Source organism: Microcebus murinus, chromosome 18 (assembly GCF_040939455.1).
Source record: "Microcebus murinus isolate Inina chromosome 18, M.murinus_Inina_mat1.0, whole genome shotgun sequence".
Taxonomy (NCBI): domain Eukaryota; kingdom Metazoa; phylum Chordata; class Mammalia; order Primates; family Cheirogaleidae; genus Microcebus; species Microcebus murinus.
The window spans coordinates 44,308,264-44,333,799 of NC_134121.1; the positions used below are offsets into that span (position 1 = coordinate 44,308,264).

The window sequence follows — 25,536 nt, forward strand, 5'->3', positions numbered from 1 at the left end:
CCGGGCAGAGCTGCGACTCTTGGCCAGAGGGAAAGGGCGGGGGAGGCGGGAAGCGGTCGAGCTTTCTGATTGGCTGACGGGTCCGCAGCCGTTGGGGCGTGAAAAAGCTGTGAAGTGCGCGAGGCTGTGGTGGGAATTGGGTTTTCCTCAGACTTGAGGCGAGGACAAGCGCATTGGAAGCGGACGAGGAACCCAGGGTGTGGCGGAAGACTGGGGAGAATCTAGGGAGGCCGGTTTATACTTTCAGTGAACCGTCCAGGTGCCCCAAGAGGCTGGTGAATATGGACGGACCTATGAGGCCGAGGTTGGCCTCCCTCAGTGACTTTCAGTTTGGAGTTGTTGCCACAGAGACGATCGAAGACGCTCTGCTTCACTTGGCCCAGCAGAATGAGCGAGCAGTGCAGGAGGCTGCGGGTCGGACGGGCGGCTTCAGGGAGACCCGGATCGTGGGTGTGGCAGCTGGGCCGGGAGCTGGGGCTGTGGGGGGCTGGGGCATCTGGCTTTGAGGCAACAACCTTGGGATTCAGTTTATTTTATTCATCCAAAGTATCTGTGGGTTTTTTTGTTTGGTTGTTTTTGAGACAGAGTCTCACTTTGTTGCCCAGGCTAGAACATGGCGTCAGCCTAGCTCACAGCAACCTCAAACTCCTGGGCTCAAGCAATCCTCCTGCCTGAGCCTCACGAGTAGCTGGGACTACAGGCATGCACCACCATGCCCAGCTAATTTTTTCTATATATATTAGTTGGCCAATTAATTTCTTTCTATTTTTGGTAGAGACAGGGTCTCACTCAAGCTGGTTTCGAACTCCTGACCTCGAGCAATCCGCCTGCCTCGGCATCCCAGAGTGCTAGGATTACAGGCGTGAGCCACCACACCTGGCCAAGAATCTGTGTTAACACCTACTGTATGCCAGGTGCCAGGGATGTCGTGATAAACAATACACACTAGTGCTCTACCCTTGATTTCTTCTACGTATAATTATTAGTGACATTGCCTAGGCAGAAGGATGAAATAGAAATATAGTCCTTGCTTTCAAGCCATATGCAATCTTTGAGGGATATTAGGCCAGATATGCAAACGACTAGGTACAGGTATGGTTAGGTAAGTGGCATGAGAGGTAGATAAAACAAGCTTTTATAGGGATGGAAAGGAGGGATGGGTGATAGGAAGAATACAGGGAGCGATCCAGGCATCGTGGCGTTTCAGGTAGACCTTGAAGGAAGGATGCCAGTTTGGTTGGTGAAGAGGATAGCATGAGTAAAGCTATGGAAATGGGTACAGTGCAGTCCACCTTGGCCAGAGCATGGGAAGAGTGGTTGAAATTAAGACCAGAAAGGTAGTTTGGAGACATTCCATGTGGAAGATTGAATGTCAAGGAGAGGAGTTTATACTTGCTTTAGTAGGACAACAAAAAGACATTGAAGGTTTTAAAATAAGGGAGTGCTAAGACTATAACCTCTGCCTCAGTAAACATTATTTTGGCAGTGATATAAAGGAAGGATTCCCCTAGAAAGAGATGGGAGGTAGGCAGGCTGGGGTGATAGGGAAGAGGGAATGACAAGGGAGGATGGCTTAAAAACATTTCAGAGGCAAAATCGGAGGCCTGCTGTGGATGAATTTAAGAAGTGAAGAAGGTAAAGATGACTATGTTGAGCCTAAGAGACTAAGAGTATAGTGGTGCCATTAAAAGAAACACGCATTACAAAATGTAACTTTTGTTTAGGACAGATAACAGCTTTGGTTTGGGATCTACTGAGTTTCAGGTGCTTGCAGATCATCTAGAGGAAGGGGTCTAGCAAGTTGTTTAAAAAGTAGAAGAGAGGTCAGAACTAGAGATAAGGTTTGCAAGTTGTCTTACAATGATATCATTGAGCTTCTAGAGAAGGAAAAAAGAGAAGCAGGCCAAGGACAGTTCCCTGGGAAACATTTTGTTTTCAAGGAATTGGAGTAGGAAGAAGAGTTGTGAAGGAAATAAAAGGAGTGGTTAGGGAGATAGGAACAGAACCAAGCAGTTTTTGGAAGCCCAGAGGAGAGTTTCAAGGGGATGATGGTCAGCAGTTTCAGGGATATCAACAGGAATGAGGATTGCAAAAAGGCCATGATATTTAACAATTTGGACATATTTTCTGACCTTCAAGATAACCATTTCAGCAAGTTGGTAAAGGTAGAAGCCAAACTGAGAAAATTAGTGAGTGAATGATGAAGTGGAAGCAGCAGGTGTGTAAGGCAGGCTTTCAGGAAATTCAACAATGATGGCAAGGAGAGAGATAGAGCCCAAGCTTAAGAGGGCAGAAGCAGAGGGTCTTTTAGTTAATAGTAAATCTGAGTATGTTTGTAAGTGGAGGAAGTAGGGCCAGTAGTGAGGGAAAGGGGTAACCCTCATCCTTTCCACCTAATCCAAGTTCAGTTTTCTGGGCAAATTAGAATGGAAAACAGCTAGGTGTGGTAGTTTATGCCTGTAATCCCAGCATTTTGTGAGGCCAAAGCAGGAGGACCACTTGAGACCAGGAGTTCAAAACCAGCCTGGGCAACACAGGGAGACATCATCTCTACAAAAAAATTTTTCAAAAAATTAGCCAGTGTGGTGGCCCACATCTGTAGTCCTAGCTACGCGGGACACTAAGGTGGGAGGATCACTTGAGCCCAGGAGTTGAAGGTTGCAGTGAGATATGAAATGCACCACTGCACTCCAGCCTGCTCAATGACACAATGAGACAGTCTCTTAAAAAAAATGAAAATAGAAACAAATGCCCAGACAATTCAAACTAAAAGCAAAGCAAACCAAACTAACTGCACACACACACAGAGCAAAACTAAGACATAAAGCTAAAGGACTGGGTAATAACATACAATTATGTATTCTAGGGTTGTGTAACAATAAGGTTTTATACATATATCTACGTGTAATGTGTGTCAAGGAGATCATTGAACTGTCTTGTGCTAGCTTAACTTTTTTATAGTTTTTTCCTAAGAAAGTAAAATTTCTCTGGAGACATATGATAATTTGACTGTATGTATAATTCTTTGCTGATCAATGCCAAAAATCCTTCGGTCTGCAGGAGGCTTCTTTGTTGCGAACTAACATTTGCCCTTGTTTCCACCCTCTAATGACATTGCAAACTAAATAGAATTCTATCTGGGGCTGTTCTTTCAAAGAGAAACAGAAGTGGGTTAAAATCTTGCCAAGGAATCTCACCCTTCCCACCTTCCTAATGATTCCCTCCCCCTAAATTGGGATGTTCCTTGATTTAGGGGATGTTTCTTCAAAACAAGCCATTCCACAGTAACAAACTTGCTCCTAGGGAGAGGCTCAGCCACCACAGATTTACCCAACAAACTGGTGGAGAGACGGTGTCCAGCTGTAAGGTGAATCGTGTTTGTAAAGCAATGGGAGTTCTCCAGAGGGTGGTTACTAAACAAACAATGTCATAAAGAATATTGAAGCTCCAGAAGGGACCTTTCTGTTCCTGCCAACATTCCACTGAAAACAGAAGATAGGGGTTAAGGTTTTTATCCATCCAATAATCTTCCTTGAAGCTGGGGGCTCCCAGCATGGTGTAGAGGCCAACTAGACCAGCTGGTATGTTTGTAACTGGCCAAGTCTTTTATCAGCTGATACCCACATGAAGGCTCAGGGGTTACGAAGGGGGCTCGGTAAGCTCTTGTCTTTGGCACTTGATCAGCCTCTTTTTCATGCCTCTGATCTGCCTACTGGCAGCAAAGAAAACCAAGCTCAGCTTTGGTTGTTTCAGTCTCATCTTTCTCACCTCCTGACCCTCCCCCCTGGGCCCCATCATGGCTTTTACACAATGCCAAGAGTTCACAGAGTGGTTTTGGTTGCATCTTGTGAATTAGGCTCTTTTTTTTCCTGTTTTGGCAGAGTTTGTTTTTCTCCTGTCTGAACAATGGTGTCTGGAGAAATCTGTGAGCTACCTGGCTGTAGAAATCCTAGAAAGGTAAAGCCCTCAGTATAAGGCCTTTGTGAGTGGTGCTTCTCAGAATGGCTAATGTCCCCTAAATCTTTAAGGAAAGTATTGTTTAGTTTCCCCTTACCCTGAGGCCTGGTTTTACACCTTCTCTCTTTAACTTGCAAATGTAAATTTCTTAGCCAGCAATTGATATTGGAGAGGATAAAATGTAGCATAGTTTGAAGCACAAACTCCCTTTAGTTATGAGTGTGGATTGCTTACTCTCTCCTTTCCTTCCTTGTATAGGTTTATGGTTAAACAGGTAGAGAACATCTGCAGGCAAGCCACAGTTCAGCGGAGAGATAACGAGAAGACAGAGTCTCATAACTGGAGGGCTCTGAAAGAGAAGATTTTCAACAAGTTTATTCTCCGTCTTGTGTCGTGTGTTCAGCTGGCCAGTAAACTTTCCTTCCACTACAAAGTAAGGAACTGAGGTTGCTCACAGGCAACTGAGTGTGAGAAAGAAAGCAGCTCATCCAAAGGTGGCTGTGAAAAACCTGCTCTTAGTTAGGCTAGGTGATAATACTCACGTGGAAATTCCAGAGTATAATTATGCTTCCTAAGCATACCTCCTACACACACACACACACACACACACACACACACACACACACACACAGTCACACAGAGGCAGTTATTAAATAGCCTGAAGTTCTGTTCTGTTCCCAAAGTGTAATTGCTGGACAGAAGCCATCATTCATACAGGTCACCTTTCCTCCCCTTGGAATCAAGGACAGTTTACATAAGATGCCTGAATTGCCAACCTACCTATCGGCATTAAAGGCGAACTATTACATTTATAGAGGATAAAATGTTCCCACATCACTACCCAATGCCTATACAGTAAAATGTCATTCATCCAGCAAATATTTACTGAGTTTATTCTATGGCCAGATGCTGTACTAGGTGCCATAGCTACAACAGTAAAAATACTGTCTGTGCTCTCAAGGAATGTATTATGTAATGGGAAAAGACATACATTCAAATAATGTGGAAAAGAGCTCTGATTAATATAAATACAGAGGGTTATGAATGTACCTCATCAGCCTTGGAGAGTCAAGGAAATATATTTAGAGAAAATGAGTTCCTGAAGTGGGGTTAAGTGGGAGATGGGTGGATCCTAAGAGAAGAGAGAGAAGAGTTAGGGAAAGCAGGGAGAGAGGAGGGGAGAAAAGGAAGAGATCCAGGTACAGAAAACACAGTATGTGGTGGCTTGGAGAAGGAAAGCACGGTGGGTTTGGAAACTGCAAGTAATTCTGAATTATAATCAGAGTGTGAGGGGGGAATGACCAAGAGACAAGACTGGAGATGAAGGCATGGGCTAGATGGTGAAGGGTTTTGTGCATTCTGCCAAGATACATGACCCTTGTCCTGACGTCCTTCTCTCCCTCTCTCTGTTTTGTTTTTCTTCGCTCAGATAATCAGCAACATTACAGTCTTGAATTTCCTCCAGGCTCTAGGGTATCTGTACACTAAAGAAGAACTGCTGGAGTCAGAGCTTGATGTTTTGAAGTCTCTAAACTTCCAAATCAATCTGCCCACTCCCCTGGCATATGTGGAGATGCTCCTAGAGGTTTTAGGTACTTTATTAAGTGTGTCAGGGAATGTGGGTTGGAGACTTCCATAGAAGGCAATAAAAAATGTACAGAGGGCTTTGGGAGTGGTGGGCAGAACTTGCCAGTGAGGAGCAGTAGGCAGCCTGATGGTGTCTCTTGTCTCTGGATGACTGAAAAATGTGTTCCCTCTGGCACTTGTCAGGGAATGAAGTTCAGAGGTCTTAGCTACTGGTTTCTGTTTGGACTCACCTGGCATTTTTTTATTACAGTATCAAAGAGTTGATTTTATGTAGAGGCATAAGATAAGAGAGGAACAAATGTACCCTAATTGTATATATACTATAGATGTAGGTTTCTCTACCCCTCCCTTTGTCCTTTAAAATTGATCTCCAGCTAAACAGATTTCTTATTGTAGAATATAGCAACCAGGAAGCACAATAGCAGCTCCACAGCTTTATGTCACAAGACAGCTGTGGTTATGATCAGATAAGATCCACTAATGCTCCCCACCATGCCCATACTCCATCTAGGATACAATGGCTGTTTGGTTCCAGTTACACAGCTGCATGCAACCTGCCTGACCTTGCTTGACCTGGTCTATCTTCTGCATGAACCCATATACGACAGCCTGCTGAGGACTTCAATTGAGAACTCTACACCGAGTCAGCTGCAAGGGTAAGGCAACTGCTATATGGTAGATTCCTTCCAGGTACAGGGAATGGGGAACAAACCACAAGAACTTGGGGAATGGATTTAACCTAGCAAGGCATCCAGTCCACAGATAACCTGCACAGGTTACTAGTTCTCATTAACTTTCAATATATTGCTTGGATACAGATGACTGAGCCCAATCAGGAAAACCCTAAAGGCTTTTACTTTTAAATTTAAATTACTTCAATTAATTAACTTATTTTCTTTCCTTGTTCTTCCTTTATACCTGCTTATAATTTGAGATTACTGGACTGCTTTTATAGTCATTTAGGAAAAAAAGCCAGTCACAGGGTTACAACTTGGACAAAAGTGTTTGATTACTGTAAAGACAGACTGGTTAAAAGCTTCACAGTTACATTTGTTAAGGAGACAGATGGAACAACAAAAGGCCTATAAACCATTCAGACACAAGACTCCTGTTTCAATCCCAGTTGAGTTGGGGCAGGATGGGGGAGCAGGTCAGTGAGCTATTACTTGACTATTTCATTCCATGTCTAAAAATCCAAGATGATCAAAATAATTCACAGTTGAAGTTCTATGATCCTAGGATTTGGAAGATCAAGTTTCATTGTAGCTCTAAAATTAATATGGTTTTATTCACTCAGGGAAAAGTTCATTTCAGTAAAGGAAGACTTCATGCTGTTGGCAGTAGGAATCATTGCAGCAAGTGCTTTCATCCAAAACCATGAGTGTTGGAGCCAGGTATGCACCACTGAGCAGGTCCAGCATGGTGAGAATTCATTTAATAGAAAGCAGTCCCCCAGGCCAGGCGTGGTGGCTCACACCTGTAATCCTAGCACTCTAGGAGGCTGAGGCAGGTGGATGGCTCAAGGTCAGGAGTTCGAAACCAGCCTGAGCAAGAACAAGACCCCGTCTCTACTATACATAGAAAGAAATTAATTGGTCAAATATATATAGAGAAAAAATTAGCTGAGCATGGTGGCACATGCCTGTAGCCCCAGCTACTCGGGAGGCTGAGGCAGAAGGATTGCTTGAGCCCAGGAATTTGAGGTTGCTGTGAGCTAGGCTGATGCTGCAGCACTTTAGCCTGGACAACAGAGTGAGACTCTGTCTCAAAAAAAAAAGAAAGAAAGCAAGCAGTCCCCCATCAGTTAAAGTAAAACAGAAGATAAATGCCAAGACTCATGATTAGGATGGGTGAGCAGGATTTGGAGGAAAAAACTAGGAGAGGACGGAAATGTTTTCTCCAGTTTTCCTCTTATGAAATTGGAAATGGAGGCCCAAGTTCAGCTTGCTCATTTCCCTTTATAATTATGATCTGCTATTATGTTAAAGTCCAATAAGTGTATATCCTGACAAATAAAGAACAAGTCAAGGCCTAAATATCCCCCTTGTATTTCACAAAACTTATCTCCAGCAGAGGGAAATGTCTAGCAGAAATGTTCCATGCTAACACTATTAGGGCAAAGGTACCCTAATGTAATTTGGCCACTGGCAAACACTGGAATCTGCACTTGATCTTCTATGTAGGTTCAGAGACATGAAAAAATTTACATTTGGCTTGAGAGAATATCCCAAGTAATGTGTGTTTGTACACTAAAATATGTAGAAATAAGAAATCTGTCTCTATTTCTGAAGGTCATGGGACATTTACAGAGCATCACTGGCATTGCCTTGGCGAGCATTGCTGAGTTCTCTTACGCAATCCTGACTCACAGCGTGGGAGCCAACACTCCGAGGCGACAGCAGCCTGTTCCTCCCCACCTGGCAGCCAGAGCTCGGAGGGCTGCTGCTTCCTCTAACACATGAGGCAGACTGAATCCACCAAATGTAAACAGCCCTCTGTCACTGCACTCATGCCTCCCTCTGTTTACTTTCATACTCAGGGTACAAAAGTTCCAAGTCTCTTAAAATGTATTTTGTATCCCAAGTTCATGCTTATTTTTCTGCAACAGAGAAATAGTTGAGGTGGACAAGCATGTCCTTGTCTTATCAGACTGAAAATGTCAAAGAGCTGAGAGGAGACAGATTAGTGAAGTTGGTTCACTTTTGTTTAACAAGATAATTTATGGCTTTTCTTTAACTTAATTTTATTAAGAGGTGGAACATCAGACATGGAGATTAGTATTAATCAGGGGCTAGAAAACAGAGTGTTTGGGTGAGCTTGACTGAACATCAAGGTGGCAGCCCTATTTCCCCCTTTTACTGCCCCCCAACCCTACCCCTATTTCCCGTTAAAGTTAGTTTAACATTTCTGTTCTGTTATTGAGATTTATACAAACAGAGCTTCTTCAACAGCTATCTATTTTACTAGTATCTCTTTTTAAAACTAAAACTAACTCATCTCTAAACATTTTCCAACAGCATTTCCACATACCTGCACTTGAACTCAATTCTCCCAGAATGCAAAGTATTCTATTTTAGTTAAAGAAAAACCCAACAGTGGACCTCTGGGCAGTTAGCAGACTGTAGCAAATCTTTTATTACAAATAATTAAATCTCTCCATAATGTCTCAAACAACATCAAACACCATTTCATATCTCTAACACAGAGCAAAGTAGGCATCCAGTACTAGAACCAAGTGAGGAGAAGTGTTAAATTTCAAGCTTCTGATCACATCACATGGTGACCAGGCAAAGCTTAGATGTCATTTTCCCACGTTATCCAACTGTGCGACTCAAACATATCATAGTCTCAGTGGAGACAAAAGTTTCTATTTCATATTGTAAGTGCAGGAAGTTGAGAGAGATAAAATCCAGTGAAAACACATGGATCTCAATTCAACTCAGTTTTTTTAAAAAAAAGCAAACTTAAATTAGTTGTTTTCAGGGGATAAAGGGAAAGGAAGACAAGGGTTTAAGAGTCAAAACTAAGACAAGGGGTGGCAGCTATACATGGCATGTTGTAGCTCTGGAAACTGTCATACAATATTTTAAAATAAAGTGGCTTTTGTGGATTTTTTCTTTTTTTGGTATTGTAAACATGTGTTGTTTAATATTACCCAAATTTAATTTAAAACAGTTTTGCAAACAAAACAAACTTTAAAGCCTTTAAGGCAAACATCCCCCTAAGAAAAAAAGAAAGTCATTTGTTATAAAATTGTGAAGATACCCAAGCAAGACCCCATTTAAGATTTGTCAACATGAACTTGAGAGCTTTTGTCCACTGTTCCTCAGAGTTAAACTGGGTTTTGATAGAATAGGAGCCGCCGCTGCCTCCTGTATCTTCTATTTTGCCTTTCTCCACATCCATCCTGCAGATGGACACAGCAAAACTCATTAGTAACAGATCCGAGTTAAGTCAGTTCAGGCAAATGGGCAGAGACTTGATCATGGGACCATTCACGTCATTTTATCTATTAAAGAACACTTGGTGAGGAACGGGAGTGTATTTTGGATTTGCATGAAAGCCAAAAATCAAGGAGACTGTCACAAGAGCCTCATTGTCATTGCAGAGTACAGGGACAGGACACACACCCAAATAGAAGAGAGAAGCCTTGGAGCAGAGAGTGAGTGAGGGTTACAGTACTCCTCACTGTTTTCCTAGGCATCTGTGAACTCCCTGGGAGAGAAGGGAGGCAGAAGAAAAGAAATGCTTTCAGGGTGATAGAAGCAGCCTTACTCTAGGTAAGAACTTAGGTTTCCATCCATCACTGGGTTCCTATAAAAGTTGACCAGAAGAAGCATTCCTGTATATTTCCAAGAGCTTCAGGGAAAAACCTTTCTGAAATTGGAGAGCAGGCTTGAGCTCTGTGCCAAGAAAATCCCCAAAACCATCTAAGGCAACATTCTTTTACTCCAGGGACTAGTGGTCACGTTCTGTCCTGCTTGTAGTGTGGGATCAGTTTTTGCCCATTAGTGCCCTATGATTTTGCACCATTTTTTGCTTTCCCACCATTTATACTGTTTTGCTGCTATTCTTACTGTCATTTCAATTCTGTCCAGTTTGGTCCTACTATAGATTCACTCAGTTTTGGAGCATACTGACCTGTAAGGAAGACAAAAACGTGTCTCGCCTTTCTCAACCTCTTCTTTGAACTGCTGCACACAGTCCAGGAAAGCTACCATTGCATGGTCAAACTTGTTGTCCCAGAAAAACCGCAATCCACCAGAACAGTATAATGGCAGCTCCTGCTCAAGAAGAGAAAATTGGCTATCAGTGTGACACCAGCACAGGCCACCAGAGACCGTTTCCAAACCTATTTATCTGTGAGTCATGTTCTGTCTGTATCCTACTGGAAACATGTATTGTGGCTGGACTCTGTCTTCCACAACCTTGAACAATACAATAATCTTGGGCAAATAACAATGCACATAGAACCATTTCACTATCAGTGGAAATGTCCTACAGGTTGAGCATCCCTAATCTGAAAATCTGAAATCCAAAATGCTCCAAAACCTGAAACTTTTTGAATACCAACATGACACTGCAAGTGGAGAATTCCATAGCTGACACCTCTGCTTTCTGATGGTTCAATGTACACAAACTTTGTTTCGTGCACAAAATTATGTATTAAATTTCTGTTACCCTCTGTGTATAAGGTGTATATGAACTATACATGAATTTCATGTTTAGACTTAGATCCCATCTCCAAAATATTTCATTATATGCAAATATTCCAAAATCTAAAAAATTCCAAATCTGAAATACTTTGGGTCCCAACATTTGGATGAGGGATACTCAACCTATAACATCTGTATCACAGTGATTCTTTCTCTATCCTAGGGCACACATCCTCCTCTGACCTGCCCATATCCCTTCTCAACAGACCGTAAAAACCGAATTTTTCTCTCTAAGCTCCAGAGAGCTAAACCTGAACTAGACAAAATACTGAACACAACATTGGCTCTTCATGAGATAGTATAAGAAAGTGAATAATGCCAGTATCAAAGCAAACCATTTTGTTAGAAGGTCTAAGAATTCTGTATTCCAGTGAAAATGGAGCTTCCCAGAGTACCTTAGATTTGTCTGTCAGAGACTCCAGGTATGAATGGTTTCCGTAAGGAACAAGTCGATACCTAGAATAGAGATGCACACAGAAATGGATACAGGACTCCTCCTAAAGTGATCATTGGGAAGTTACAACATAATGATTTTCACTCATCCTACACAAGGCTTTTATTATTCTCAGCCCTCTCTCCTAACTCCTCAAAGGAATCATGTTTAAAAGATTTTGTTTACTGAACAAACTATATTTATTATATAATTATCTAGGGCCATTCATGGACAAATGTTATGTTGTGGTTTAGATTTAAAAAACAAAAACTGAAAATATTCTGAGGAACACTGAAATTCTGGAGATTGTAGGCTGGGGATTGCTGTGGTCATGCAGCTCAGTGACTACTCGATCAGTGTGATGAGGGAAAATCAGAAGCAGACAGGATCTCTACCCACAGAAAACTCCCAGGCCGTTGGCAGCAAGGGCTCCTGACATGGTGGAGAGCAGTACCAGGTTGGAGATACAGATTATATCAAAGACACACCACACCTCAGGAAAGGGCTACATTTCCTACCTCTGAAATTTCAGACCCATCTTATTGGCCAGGGCATGGAGCAGCAACACGGTCTGGCCCCAAGCAGCATTAATCTCATTCCATTCCACAGGAACACTGGGCAGGCGACCCAGTCTGAAGTTATTGATGGTGCCAAATTGTCCACTGTGCCTACAGAGGAAGGCAGAAGGGCAAGGAAAATACAGGGATTACTTAAAACTTTTGAGAATTCCTGCTCTCACTCACAACCAAGCATGAGCTCTCTCATCTTCAGATTCATATATCCAAGCTCTCCTTGGCACTTTAAATACATGGCCAAAGCTTTTTTCCCCCTGCTGCTTAGATGCCAAAGCTGAAACCTGGATGTTATCCTTGAATGATCTCTCTCAGGTCCTCCCCGCAAAACTACCTCTGCTGAGAGAAGCTGTGCTAATTCTACCTCCTACATCTCTTAAATCTGTCCACGTCCCTCCAAATTCAACACTACTACTCTTTTCCTCTTTAGATTCATCCTGACAAGTCCTTTCCTACATTGCCCGTGAATGCAATAAAATGCAGATGAAGTGGCATTTTATGTCACTTCCCTGCCTAAAATAATTCAATGGTTCCTACTGCCTTTGGGTCAAGTTCAAATCCCTTAATGAGGCCTATAATATCTTGTAGGAACTGGTAATTCTCCAGTTTCATATCCAGTCACTCTCCCCTTCATGCTCAAGCTTCAGTCACAATAAGCTTCTTTCAGTTCTCTGAATTCACCACTCCCTCTTTCCTCTGTTTCTTTGCACATGATGTTCTCTTTGCCAAGGAACAACCCTCTCCCTTCACACACACACACCCCCCCCCCGCCCCCCGCCTCCCCAGACTTCTACTTTATCTCTCAGTTTAAACATCAACATCCTCTGAGGTAAGTTTTTCACGTGGCCTCACAATTGGATAAAGTACCCTTCTATGTTCTCATAAACCCTGGGTTTATCATTATCACATGGCATTCCAATTGCTTATTATTTATCCATCTCTTCCACCAGATCATAAGTAGAAGGTAGACTGCACACTGTATTCTTTGCTGTCACCCTCCTAGCACTTAACACAGTGCCTGTCATGCTCAATAGTAGATGCTCAACAATTATTAAATGGATACAATACCAAATAAATTAATATATGAATAACCCTGGGGGTAAGAAATCAGCACCAGGCAGCTAACCAGGTTTTCATGTCACTGGAGGCCTCAGACCTTTTCCTTTCTTTGGAAGAGTAGATGTCACCAAACTCTAAGAATTCTAATACCCTGATTGTGCCTATCCTATCACAAGGAATGAAAGAAAGCTAGCTGGGTGAAGATAACACACAGTCCCTCTTTTGTGACAGTTGGGCACCCTGGCTTAGTGGTCAACAGCTAAGAGCCAGATATATGTAGTGCTCTCCAGATGTTCCTCACCCTCCAGCTCTCATTACCAGATGTGGAAGGTCGCATTAAAGACGTTGGTTTTCTTCAGCTTGTCCAGCTGCATCTGGGCATAACGCATTTGGTTTTCTACACTCTTCAGCTCATCATCCAGCTCCAGCTGTTGTCGTTTGAATTCACTGTATTCCCTCTGGTACCTGTGAGCAGCCAAGGGGTCATTGAAGGCTGTGAGTTTGATGGCGAAGTTTCCCTCTCCCCATGCCTCTGAACAATTTACTCTAGTGAGTATGGTTACATCTACCTACAGCATTTTATATATTTAGCATAGATCCCACTCAGAGGAATATACATGCCCTAGTTGTTTTGCCTGGGAGGGACAGAAATGTCTCAAATTCCGGCTGCCCATATGCAAAAAGGTGGAGAAAAAAAGAATTCCCCCAAAGCCAAAAAACCTCGTTATTTCTGATCTTTTTCAGAAGTGAGGCGAATGGGTTAAGAGTATCTTGTTCCATGAATTGGGCATAATTGGCCTTCTATAGCTTCACTTCTATAAACTTACTGTCCCTGAAATAGTTAATATAAAAATTTCCAGTGAAACTTCTTATACTACTCAAAAATTTGACTTTCTCTGTCCTTCACTTTCCCAACTTTAGTTAAGAGTGGATACTGTTTCTCTTCCACTAGGTTCCACATCAGGTTCTCTCAGGTCAAGGACAACCATGAGATTTTTGAGCTGGGAGGGAAGAAATGTAGGCTAATGTGTTCATCTTTCCAGATGAGGACAGCTGGAAAGTGGCTGACTTATCAAAATAAGCCCATTCCCTACAGGACAGAGCTAAGACTAGAGCCCTGGTTTCTGCATTCTATTTAACCAACAGCCTTTTATCATTTAATCATGCTGACTCTTTCACTTCTATAATACTGTAAATAAAAAAGAAAAGAAAAGAAAAGAAAAGAATCATGCTGACTCTTCATACACAACCCTCCTAATAAACTTCTAGAAACAGGGCCTGGAAACAACATGCAGGACTGGCACAAACATGCTGCTGACTGACAGCTGACTACAGATTATAAACTAATCAGACACATTCAGCTGGAAACCATTTCTTCTCCTGGAGACTTGAGGGCAGGAAGATAGAACAGGCTAAGTACTCACTGAGCTTCCTCCTGATCCAGTCTCTCAGCCTCAGCCTGGACCTTCTCAAGATTCTCTGCCACCATCTTGCGGTTCTTTTCCACATCTTCCAGCTCCTGGATCAGCCTCTCCTCCTCTAAAGCCAGCTCTGTGAGCTCCATCTGTAGCTGCTCACTATCATCCTCATTCATTTGCTCTAAGATCTCCAAACAGCGTCTGCCAAGGACACAGGCAGTGTATATTTACCAGAGAGAACCTGCTGTTCCGTCTGCCTCAGTGGAGCAGAGCTCTCAGGGTAAGGACCAAGCAGCCTCAAGCGTTATCTGCTTGGAGCCCTGGCTCTAGAGGCACTCACTTGTAGTTCTGACACTCATTTTCAGTGACGTTGAGCTGAGTGTCCAGCTGGTCTAAAAGAGTATCTGTGCATTCCTCACACAGTGGATGATCCACATCTGTCTGGCCCGACATGATGTCAAAAAGGTCCCCAGTAACCTGGAAGTGTGGGAGAGTTAGGGTAGGGCCTCCCCTATGCCATCTGCCCAACCACGTCCTCTACCAGCCAGGCCTACTGCTTGACACTGGAATGGGGCCAACTTGCCTTCAGTCTTCGGCTGAGGTTCTCCATGGTGCCGCCATCAGATGCCTCCCCGATCAAAGTGAAGCTGTTGGCACTTTCTGTAGACATCATCCTGCAGACAGCCCCCCGCCCATGGGCCACATGAGGGAGCAGAGAGACTTCCTCCACCTACTGCAGTGACAGTGGCAGAGACTCTCAAGCACCAGCTGAGGGGCCTCAAGGCACATACCCACTCCTAGCCCAACTGTCCTCCCACGGGTACCTCTCTCCCAAGGGAAGGCCATGCTAGTCTTCCACAGGGGCACTCAGCACGAAGGTTGGCCTGGATGGACTAAGGAGGGAGAGGGGCATCAAAAATCAATATGTGTGTGTGTCTATGGTAGAAAAGGAGGGAGAATCAGGAAAAAACATTTTTTATTACACTCCCTGTCAGCAACCTTCACCTGCGTCAATGAGAGCTAAGGACCTGAACATCCAACGACATCTGCTATTTTAAAACTTCTCAAGAGCTCATCTTCTTTATTAGTCAATCACTCCCTCAACTTTTTTCAATTCTTCATCATTAGAGTTATTGTCCCTTCCCACTGTGTAAACGGCTACAAGAAAAAATCAACTCTGGAAGATAAAGGGCCAGGTATAAGGAAGGGAATACATCTTTTCTGAAAAGGCTAGGTGATGACTCATCTCCATCACCTGGCTCCAGGTCTTGATTCCTGGGTTCAATTAAAATTCTACTGGCCTTTGGTAAGAAACAGGGGGCTGAGAAGTAGTAGGCACCTGGCTGGAGGGATGAATCTTCGAGAGACACCATCCTGGCGAGTTTCAATAAATGGCTCCTGGGAAAGAAATAAGAAGGCATTAGAGTTTTGTCAGCTAAAAGGTGGAGTCTATACTGACAAAGGAAAAAAATGGCAATCAATCAATCAATCAAGGTGGAGTTTATCTCCCAGTCTCAGAACTATATGGCTTTATTTTTGATGGATAACCACAAGACTTGATAAACCCCAGAGACGTAAGAAAATGGGTATCATTTACTTAATCCTTGTATATGTAGAATAAGAAAGGACCCATGGTACAAACTTCAACTCCCAGTTGATTTATTTTGTGAGGAACAGGATTTCAGTATAGTTATTTATACTCTATTTATGATTAAATTTGCATTTTCTCAACACCAGTCAGGGGTAGGGGAGAGAATGTCCTCAAATTCATGGTACAAGGAAAAAGGCAGATTAGACTGCAGTGAAGTTTGCCATAACATAGACAAAGTAGATAATTTGTATGTTTTCAATATTTTGATATTACTTATATGTCATCAAAATCTTGTGACATCTACTGACTTCAACTGCCAGCCCCCTATGCCTCTTTGGTGAAGTCTTTCTCTGGTCCCTGGCTCCTACACTGCCTGAAGGGAGCACTGGCCAGAATTAATGGTCTCCACTCCAACTGAGGTCAGCAGTGGGTGAGTAAATACTCCAGGTCTCTTGCTACTTGGGCAGGATAAATCTCAGGTGTGTGTTCAATACTATCTCACAGGATGTTGTTCCACAGATGCTCCATAGGATCACTGACATTATTACAGTTTAAAAATGACACTGACAATCCTTTCTGCCAGGTTAATCATACAATTCACTGTCCAAACCAAGGTGCTTTTGAGAATGGAGAGAAGTGGATGTTAATAACTTGCTAGATCAACAGATGCAAACCAATGCCGTGGGACATGTGGGAACAACCTGGACACACAGGTCAGCCCATCCCTGACCGACAATAATTTATAATTCTGCTTCAAATAAAGAGCCTCACCCAACATTTTTGAATGGATGCCTCATTCAGTAACCTTGTGACCTCAGGTGCACTTCTATGTATATATCTCCAATGATGCATAATGGTCTGATCATGTAGAATGTCTCTTGTTAACCAGAGATCCACAAAATCTGGGGGCTCTAGAAGCACCAAGTACCCTGCAGAAACCAAGCCTGCATTCCTGTGTTTTCATATCAAATCTCCCACTTAGAATGTTGACTGTATGCAGTGGACAGGGAAGAGGATACTTCTATTACCTCTCCTGAGTTAGCCTCTTCCTCCTGGGTCTCTCCTGGTTTCGCCTGGGCTGTGGTAAGTAACGGAGCTAAGGGCAAGGAAAATATTGGGTCAGAAAGTTTTATTAAACCAGGAGGGCATATGAAAGTTTGGGAAAAGAATCTGAAATATCCTCATGACCACTCCACCTCCAACTTTTCCTTAAAGTACCATTTACACAAAGAAGAATCTGCTGTCTCCTCCAGCCCCATTAAATCAAATTAAGGAAATGTTAAAAAATTAAGGCAAAATGGCATTATGATTACTTTTAAGAAAGTTCTTATCTTTCAAAAATACTTACAGAAATATTTATGGCATTTATGTTTGGGATTTGCTTCAAAATAATTTGGAGAAGGAATGGGTGGAGCTATAGATAAAACACGATTAAATACGTATTGATAACTGCTGAAACTAGGTAATGGGTACACAGGGGTTCATTATATACTCTGAAATTTTCCATCAAGAAAGTTAACATCTCCTTTCCCCCAGAATAACTGGGAAGGAACACAAGGAAACTTTCAGGGAAGATGAAACATTTCTACATTGCAATGATCCAGATTATATGAGTATATCCATTTGTCAAAAATGTACACTGGCCGGGCGAGGTGGCTCATGCCCGTAATCCTAGCACTCTGGGAGGCTGAGGAGGGCGGATTGCTTGAGGTCAGGAGTTCAAAACCAGCCTGAATGAGACCCCGTCTCTACCAAAAATAGAAAGAACTTAATTGATCAACTAAAAATATATATACAAAAAATTAGCTGGGTATGGTGGTGCATGCCTGTAGTCCCAGCTACTTGGAAGGCTGAGGCAGTAGGATCGCTGAGCCCAGGAGATTGAGGTTGCTGTGAGCCAGGCTGATGCCACGGCACTCACTCTAACCTGGGCAAGAAAGTGAGACTCTGTTTCCAAAAAAAAAAAAAAAAAAATGTACACTAAGATTTGTATATTTCAATGCATGAAAGTTTACCTTTTTATTTTTATTTTTTTGAGACAGAGTCTCACTCTGTTGCCCGGGCTAGAGTGAGTGCGGTGGTGTCAGCCTAGCTCACAGCAACCTCAAACTCCTGGCTCAAGCAATCCTGCTGCCTCAGCCTCCCGAGTAGCTGGGACTACAGGCATGCGCCACCATGCCCGGCTAATTTTTTCTATATATATTAGTTGGCCAATTAATTTCCTTCTATTTATAGTAGAGACGGGGTCTCGCTCTTGCTCAGGCTGGTTTCAAACTCCTGACCTCGAGCGATGTGCCCGCCTCAGCCTCCCAGAGTGCTAGGATTACAGGCGTGAGCCACCACACCCGGCGAAAGTCTACCTTTTTAAAAAATGTGTGAAAAACATAATAATTAAGTCGGGGTAGGAGGTGAGTGGACGTATAGATGATGTAAGAATGGCAGAATGTGGCTAATTTCTTTTGCTACAGAAGCTCTCAGCTGGGGAATGGATACAAGGGAGGTCATTATACTATCCTCTTGACTGTGTATGCTTGAATTTTTCCATAATAAAAAGTTAAAAATCTATATTAAACAGTTAATTCTCCCTCAAAAGGAGAAATCAGTTAATAATAGCAGCTAACATCTAGTGAGTACTATTTGCCCAGCAAATTACTATTTATGTACTTTGTCATATTTAAACCTCACAACTACCTTATGAAGCAGTTTAACATTTTATGGATAAAGAAACTAAAAAACCAAGGCTTACAGAGATGAAGTAACTTGCAAAAAGTCATTCAGGTAGTAAATCACAGCTAGGATTTAAACTCAAGCAGGCTGATTCCAAACCTATAAGCTTATTTAAGCTGCCTATTTAGTCTTCTCAATTTTTTTTCTAATTTCATCTCAATTTTTGGGATTTTGAGACTCTACTCCTCCACTTACCAGCTGTTGGATCTTGGGTAAATTACTTAACCTCTCTGTGCCTCAAGTCCTCATCTGTAAAATGATGTAATGATGGTACTACTCCATAGGGCTTGTTGCAGGAACTAAATGAATATGTGTAGTGCACTTGGCATATGGTAAATTTTCAACAAGTGCCAATTATTATATATACATATTCCTTTTCTCTGAAACAGAAGGAGCAGAAAAATAAGGACCTTTATTTTACTACAGAAAGCTCTCAGAAGCGCACATAACTCCTTTATGTTCCCGATGAGAAAAAGTGGGAACAAGAGAGATAAAATAGCTTTCTTGGGGTCACAAGCCCGAGTCTGTGGCAGACTACACAGTTCGCCACCCAAAGAACTGTATCTCTAAAGCTGCCCACCTTCCGCATTCTTGACCACCCTCTTTCCAAGGGTCTCGCTGACCTGTGAGCTCCTGGATGGTGACCCGGTCCAGGATTTTGAAGCTCGTGTCCAGTTTCAGGGGCTGGCTGCAACGCTGGCACACGAAGCTCACCTGCATGGTGCTGTTGGAACTCTTAGACCCTTCCATCCCTGCGGCGGTGGAAAGGAGGTGTTAGGGAGAATCAGCACCCTTGAACCTCCGGCCCAGGGCTACCACCTGCCTTGGTGGTGGTGGTGGTGGTGGTGATGAAGGGGATGAATCCTGAGCTGCGCCGTTCCATTTAGGAACGGTAAGATACCAGGCTGACCTGCTTCCGGGGCAGCCTGGGCAAAGACAGTTTAGAGCCCAGCGTCAGGGAAGGGTCTCCAATAGGAGGCGTGAGGATTCCAAGGCTCCCTTCTAAGTCTCAGTTCAGCCCCTGACGCTCTTCACCTCGGGACCCCGGAGCCCGCCACCCAGATCCAGTCTACCGCGGGGGGACCGTGGCCTCCGGTCTGCCCGGGAGCGAGGCCTCCAAAATTGCCATCGCCCTGTCTTCGGCTACTTCCCGGTCTGCCAGCGGAAAACTTCCGGCCGGGACCGGACGTGACGCCACGACAGCAGCAGGCGGGCCTGATCCACAGGCGGTGGTGCCCGGTGGCGGCCCCCAGAGGCTGAGCTGGGAAAAGCAGCAGGCGTCCGCGCATGTGCGAGGTTGCGACCTGGAGTGGAAGCACCAACCAAGTCCGGAGAGAATGAGACTCTGCTGTTTTCTAAATTCAGTGGGTTTGCTCAAGAATGCTCTACTCCCAAGAGGAGCCACTTCAATTCCTTCCTTTAGTGTTAGTTTTTAAAATTTCTCCTTAGGAGAACTGGCCTGTCTTTCAGATGCCTCTGAGGAAGTGATAGACACACGGGACGGTGGAGATAAGCTTTAGTGTGTTTTATTTTATATTTTAAAATTGCAATTATTAATTAGGGAAAGCCAAGCACTTTTGGATATTGACACATTTTATAAAGTTATAAAATTAAAACATTTTTGCTTTGGTGCAGGAAGAGACAGATCAATGGAACAGAGTTCAAAAATAAATAAAATATACAGACGAATTTAGTGTGTGATAAAGGTGGTATTTCAAATCAGTGGGAAATGAACTATTTAATAAATGAGTAGGGCCCCAAGGCCATGCAGATAAAAATAGTGGACTGAATCTTCTATTTTACTGTTTACACGAAAAGAAGTTCCAAGGTGGTCACAAATTGAAGCATCAAAAATGCAGTGATTGGCCGGGCTCGGTGGCTCACGCCTGTAATCCTAGCACTCTGGGATCCTAGCACTCTGGGAGGCTGAGGCGGGCGGATTGCTCAAGGTCAGGAGTTCCAGACCAGCCTGAGCAACAGTGAGATCCCATCTCTACTATAAATAGAAAGAAATTAATTGGCCAAGTAATATATATAGAAAAAATTAGCGGGCATGGTGGCACATGCCTGTAGTCCCAGCTACTCGGGAGGCTGAGGCAGAAAGGATAGCTTGAGCCTAGGAGTTTGAGGTTGCTGTGAGCTAGTCTGACTCCACCGCACTCACTCTAGCCTGGGCAACAAAGCAAGACTCTGTCTCAAAAAAAAAAAAAAAAAAAATGCAGTGATTAAATGAAAGCATGAGTAGTTTTTATAGTCTTGGAGTGGGGAAGCTTTCTCTAAGCTAACATGAAAATCAGAGGTCAAAAAAGAAAATACTGAATTTCACTCCTTAGAAATTAATGTTTTTTTAACTATCAAAGACACTGTGAACAAAATTTACAAAAGAAAAATGTGGAAAATAGTTGCAGCTTATAAGATAGAAGGCAAATTTTGGCTGGGCGCAGTGGCTGACACCTGTAATCCTAGCACTCTGGGAGGCTGAGGCGGGCAGGTTGCTCAAGGTCAGGAGTTCGAAACCAGCCTGAGCAAGAGCGAGACCCTGTCTCTACTGAAAAATAGAAAGAAATTAATTGGCCAACTAAAAATATATAGAAAAAATTAGCCGGGCATGGTGGTGCATGCCTATAGTCCCAGCTACTCGGGAGGCTGAGGCAGAAGGATAGCTTGAGCCCAGGAGTTTGAGGTTGCTGTGAGCTAGGCTGATGCCATGGCACTCTAGCCTGGGCAACAGAGTGATACTCTGTCTCAAAATAAATAAATAAATAAATAAATAAATAAATAAATAAATAAATAAATAAATAAATAAATAAATAAATAAAATAAAATAAAAAGAAGGCAAATTTCCTTAAAATTGATATAGAACTCCAATCAATAAAAAAAACAATAATGAATGAATACCAATAAGCCAATAATGAATGAGCAAAAAATCTGAAAAAGCAATAGAAAAATAAGTACAAATGATTGACAAGGAAAACAAGATGTTTTATTTCTTTTACAATTAAGACTACTACAGTGAAGCAGCATTTTTTTATGAGATTGGTAAATAATGAGCCAGTTGATAACATCCGGGTTGAAGAGGGTTTGGGAAACTCTTGAATGCTGTTGACTAGAAGTGTAAATTGGTATAATATTTTTGGAGATCAATTTGGGAATATCTAACAAAAATTTAAATGTTCAAGTGCTTTGACATAAAATCACTTTCTAGGAATTTTCATAATAAACATACAGGTGCCCAGATATATAATATGTACCTATATACAATAATGCTAACTGCTAAATGTCCTTCAGTAATAGGGGGTTGCTTAAATAAATTATGGTAGTATTCATTTAGTGGAATACTATGCAGCCATTAAAAAGAATGAAGTAAACATATATGGAAAGAAGTCTATGAAATCTTGTTTATTCATTCTTTCAAAAAATTTATTGAGGGCTTACTATGTGCCAGGGACTGTTTTAGGCATTATAGATGACATACAACAGAAACAGACAACTATCCATACTCTCTTGGAGATTTATTCTAGTGGGTAAGAGAGACAAATATAGTATATTATATAGTTATAGAAATTATAATATATTATAATATAGTAGGAGAAAAATAAAGTAGGGAAAGGAGATTTTTAAATGTGTGTAAGTTAGGGATAGGCATGTAATTTTAGGAAGGTAGCCAGGGAAAGTCTCACTAAAAAAGAAATATTAAATATTTGAATAAAGAGTTGAGGAAGGTGAGAAAGGAATTCCTGCATATATCGAAAGGAAGAGCATTCTAGGCCAAGGGAATAGTAAGAGCAAAGGCCTTGAGAACAGAAGGTGGCTGTTTAAAGACTAGCAAAGAGACTGGTGTCACTAGAGGATGAGCAAGGAAAAGAGAGATAGGATATGGGATCAGGGAGGTAAGGGGTGTCAGCTGAGTGTCCATCACTGGACACTTATAGCAATTGTATAGCTCTGGCTTTAACTTTTTTTTTTTTGAGACAGAGTACCACTCTGTTGCCCTAGGTAGAGTGCAGTGGCATCATCATAGCTCACTGCAACCTCAAACTCCTGGGCTCAAGGGATCCAATCCTCTTGCCTCACCCTCCTGAGTAGCTGGGACTATAGGCCGCCTCACTATGTCCTCTACTTTTAGTAGAGAGGGGGTCTTGCTCTTGCTCAGGCTACTCTTGAACTCCTGAGCTCCTGCCTCGGCCTCCCAGACTACTAGGATTATAGGCATGAGCCACCTCACCCAGTCTGGCTTTCACTTTGAGATAAGCCTGGGTCTTGAGCAGAGGGACTCATTTCATTTTAAAATGAAACTCCTCCCACTGCCAACTCCCAAAGTGCTGGGATTACAGGCATGAACCACCTCACCCAGCTGATGTTGTCTATTTTTAATTGGGTTGTCTTTATTTTTGAGTTACATAAGGCTACTCTAGATACAAGTCCTTTATAAGGTACATGATTTACAAATATTTTCTCCTAATCTATGGCTTGTCTTTTCATTTTATTAATGGTGTGTTTTGAAGTGCAAAACTTTTGAATTTTGATGAAGTGCAATTGTAGTCTATATGCAATTTTTGTACCTGCCTTTAAATGTAACAGTTTTCCATGTAGCTACACAGTTTTTGTAATTATTTTATGGTTGGATTATATCAAATGTGCTACCTTAATGTATTTCTTTACTGCTGTAAATTTCCATTGTTTGCAGTTTTGATGATTACAATAATGCTGCAATGAAGAGCTAACTGCTTCCTTATGATATGGGCTTATAATTGAGATTATTTAATTAAGAGTGTGGCTATTTCTCGTCTCTTGATTAACACTGGCAATTGTTTTCCAGAGTGATTGCACATAGTTTTATTCTGCCTCTGGTAATGTATTAGAGAGCCTGTTTCATGATGCCTTGGCCAATATTGGGTATTATATATTTGGGGAACAAAAGCAAAAAATGACCCTTCCTTGTTATTTTAATTGGCATCATTGATTACTGGTAAGGCTGAACATTTTGCAATATATTTGCTTATTGTACTTTCACTTTTATGAATTATCTGTTTGCATCCTTTCCTTATTTAGCTTTTGGATTCTTAATATTTTTCTCTTCTTTTTTAGTCAATTTTCATTAAGGATCTATAGCTATTTTTCAGATGTGCAAAAAGTGTTAAGTTTTTATGGAGTCAAATTGGCTTACTTCTTGGTGACTTATATTGCTTAGAATGTTATTCCCACTTCCAGAAGTGACTTTCATATTATTTTAAATGTATGCAGTCCTCTTATAATTGGTACTGGATGTAATATGCGGAACTAGACTGATTTTTCTCCTGGTATTGCTGACTAGTCTTTGTAATCCTTCCTCTTAGATTTTTCAGCATGAGACCCCCTCTACAGGAGGTGAGTGGAATGATCCTTACAGAATTCTCACCTAGGCCTAAAGAATTCTCACCTAGGTGTGACTGGTTCATAGTCCCATATTTCTTCCTGCTTGGCTGCCACTAACACCGTCTCAGAAAGGTGTAGAGAAGTAACAGGCTTCTAGAGAGGTAGGGCATATAGAGGTTACAACTGAGGGCTTAGAAGTCTAGACTGTCTGTGTTCAAAACCTATCTTTAGGTGGGGCGCGGTGGCTCACGCCTGTAATCCTAGCACTCTGGGAGGCTGAGGCAGGAGCTTGAGCTCAGGAGTGCAAGACCAGCCTGAGAAAGAGTGAGACCCCATCTCTACTATAAAAAAATAGAAAAAAAATTAGCTGCACAACTAAAAAAAAAAAATAATATATATATATTTTTATATATATATATAGCCAGGTGTTGTGGTGTGTGCCTGTAGTCCCAGCTACTCGGGAGGCTAAGGCAGGAGAATCGCTTGAGCCAAGGTTTGAGTTTGCTGTGAGCTTGGCTGACGCCACGGCACTCTAGCCCAGGCAAGAGAATGACACTCTATCTCTCCCCCCCCACACAAAAAAGAAAAAAAAAACCCTATCTTTGCTATGCAGTGCTTAAGGGATTGTGAATAATCAACAACATACTCTAAGTCATTGATTCAACAAATATTTATTGAGGACCTACTATGTTCCAGTCATTATTTTAGGTCTGGGAGGATACAATGGTGAATTGCTATAAGAGTTTATATTCTAGAGGACAGAATTTGACAATAAACAGGTAAACAATTGAGTAAGATAATTTCAGGCCTGGTGCGGTGGCTCACAATCCTAGCACTCTGGGAGGCCGAGGTGGGGGGATTGCTCAAGGTCAGGAGTTCAAAACCAGCCTGAGCAAGAGCAAGACCTTGTCTCTACTAAAAATAGAAACAAAGTAATTGGCTAATTAAAATATATAGAAAAAAAATTAGCTGGGCATGGTGGTGCATGCCTGTAGTCCCAGCAACTCGGGAGGCTGAGGCAGAAGGATCACTTGAGCCCAGGAGTTTGAGGTTGCTGTGAGCTAGGCTGATGCCATGGCACTCTAGCCTGGGCAACAGAGCGAGACTCTGTTTAAAAAAAAAAAAAAGATAATTTCAGATAATGTAGGTATTTTGGGTTGATTGTGGCCTCCCCAAAAGATCTTTAAGTTCTAACCTCCAGTGACCTTATTTGGAAATAGAGTCTTTGCAGATGATCAAGTTCATGAGGTCATTAGGGTTAGCACTAGTTTGATAAGATTGGCGTCCTTATAAAAAGGGGCAATCTGGACACAGAAACAGACTTGTACAGAGGGAAGATGATGTGAAGAGACTCAGGGTCATCTCCAAGCCAGGGAACACCTGAGACTACAGGAAGCTAATAGAAAAGTCTGGAACAGATTCTTTCTTAAAGTCTTCAGAAGGAGCGTGTTCCTGCTGACACCTTAATTTTGGACTTCTGGCCTCTAGAACTGTGAGGCAATGAATTTCTCTTGTTCTATTCTGCTCAGTTTGTGTTACAGCAGCCCTAGCAAACTAATATGGCAGGCGTGATGGAAATAAAACAAGATAATATGATAGAGTGAGTGGGGCAGGGTGGGTA

The 25,536-nt window shown here is 42.3% G+C and overlaps 2 protein-coding genes across 8 annotated transcripts; one reads left to right on the forward strand and one right to left on the reverse strand.

The window, feature by feature from the left end:
- The first annotated feature begins 30 nt into the window (after positions 1-30).
- CNTD1 (cyclin N-terminal domain containing 1) lies at positions 31-16,503 on the forward strand. 7 transcript variants are annotated; one of them, XR_012913091.1, is made up of 8 exons: positions 31-450; positions 3,882-3,957; positions 4,216-4,390; positions 5,387-5,549; positions 6,056-6,200; positions 6,842-6,938; positions 9,653-9,824; positions 10,143-10,230. XR_012913091.1 is itself a non-coding variant. In XM_012743263.3 (8 exons), the coding sequence occupies exons 1-7, from the start codon at positions 282-284 to the stop codon at positions 9,802-9,804; spliced, it is 885 nt and encodes a 294-aa protein (XP_012598717.1). In that variant the 5' UTR covers positions 31-281; the 3' UTR covers positions 9,805-9,824; positions 10,143-10,231. The 7 variants fall into 7 exon arrangements, 6 of the variants coding, with proteins under 6 accessions (XP_012598717.1, XP_075850716.1, XP_012598718.1 ...); XM_012743263.3 differs by having other exon boundaries at positions 9,745-9,824; positions 10,143-10,231; XM_075994601.1 differs by lacking the exons at positions 9,653-9,824; positions 10,143-10,230 and adding an exon at positions 16,417-16,503.
- BECN1 (beclin 1) lies at positions 8,651-19,748 on the reverse strand. The gene is made up of 12 exons (XM_012743257.3): positions 19,596-19,748; positions 19,184-19,312; positions 16,862-16,929; positions 15,582-15,640; positions 14,826-14,916; positions 14,583-14,719; positions 14,249-14,443; positions 13,143-13,289; positions 11,712-11,861; positions 11,156-11,216; positions 10,186-10,328; positions 8,651-9,451 (listed from the first exon to the last, which is right to left on the reverse strand). Exons 2-12 carry the CDS (start codon positions 19,308-19,310, stop codon positions 9,283-9,285), a joined length of 1,347 nt encoding a protein of 448 aa, XP_012598711.1. The 5' UTR covers positions 19,311-19,312; positions 19,596-19,748; the 3' UTR covers positions 8,651-9,282.
- Positions 19,749-25,536: the final 5,788 nt, after the last annotated feature.

Coding starts and splice junctions, on each gene's coding strand:
- CNTD1 (XM_012743261.2), top strand. CDS start 282: ATGGACGGACCTATGAGGCCGAGGTTGGCCTCCCTCAGTGACTTTCAG. Junction 4,391..5,386: donor AACTTTCCTTCCACTACAAA/GTAAGGAACTGA, acceptor TTCTTCGCTCAG/ATAATCAGCAACATTACAGT. Junction 6,939..7,835: donor ACCATGAGTGTTGGAGCCAG/GTATGCACCACT, acceptor CTATTTCTGAAG/GTCATGGGACATTTACAGAG.
- BECN1 (XM_012743257.3), bottom strand. CDS start 19,310: ATGGAAGGGTCTAAGAGTTCCAACAGCACCATGCAGGTGAGCTTCGTG. Junction 14,917..15,581: donor AGATTCATCCCTCCAGCCAG/GTGCCTACTACT, acceptor GGCTGTCTGCAG/GATGATGTCTACAGAAAGTG. Junction 14,444..14,582: donor AATGAGTGTCAGAACTACAA/GTGAGTGCCTCT, acceptor TGTCCTTGGCAG/ACGCTGTTTGGAGATCTTAG.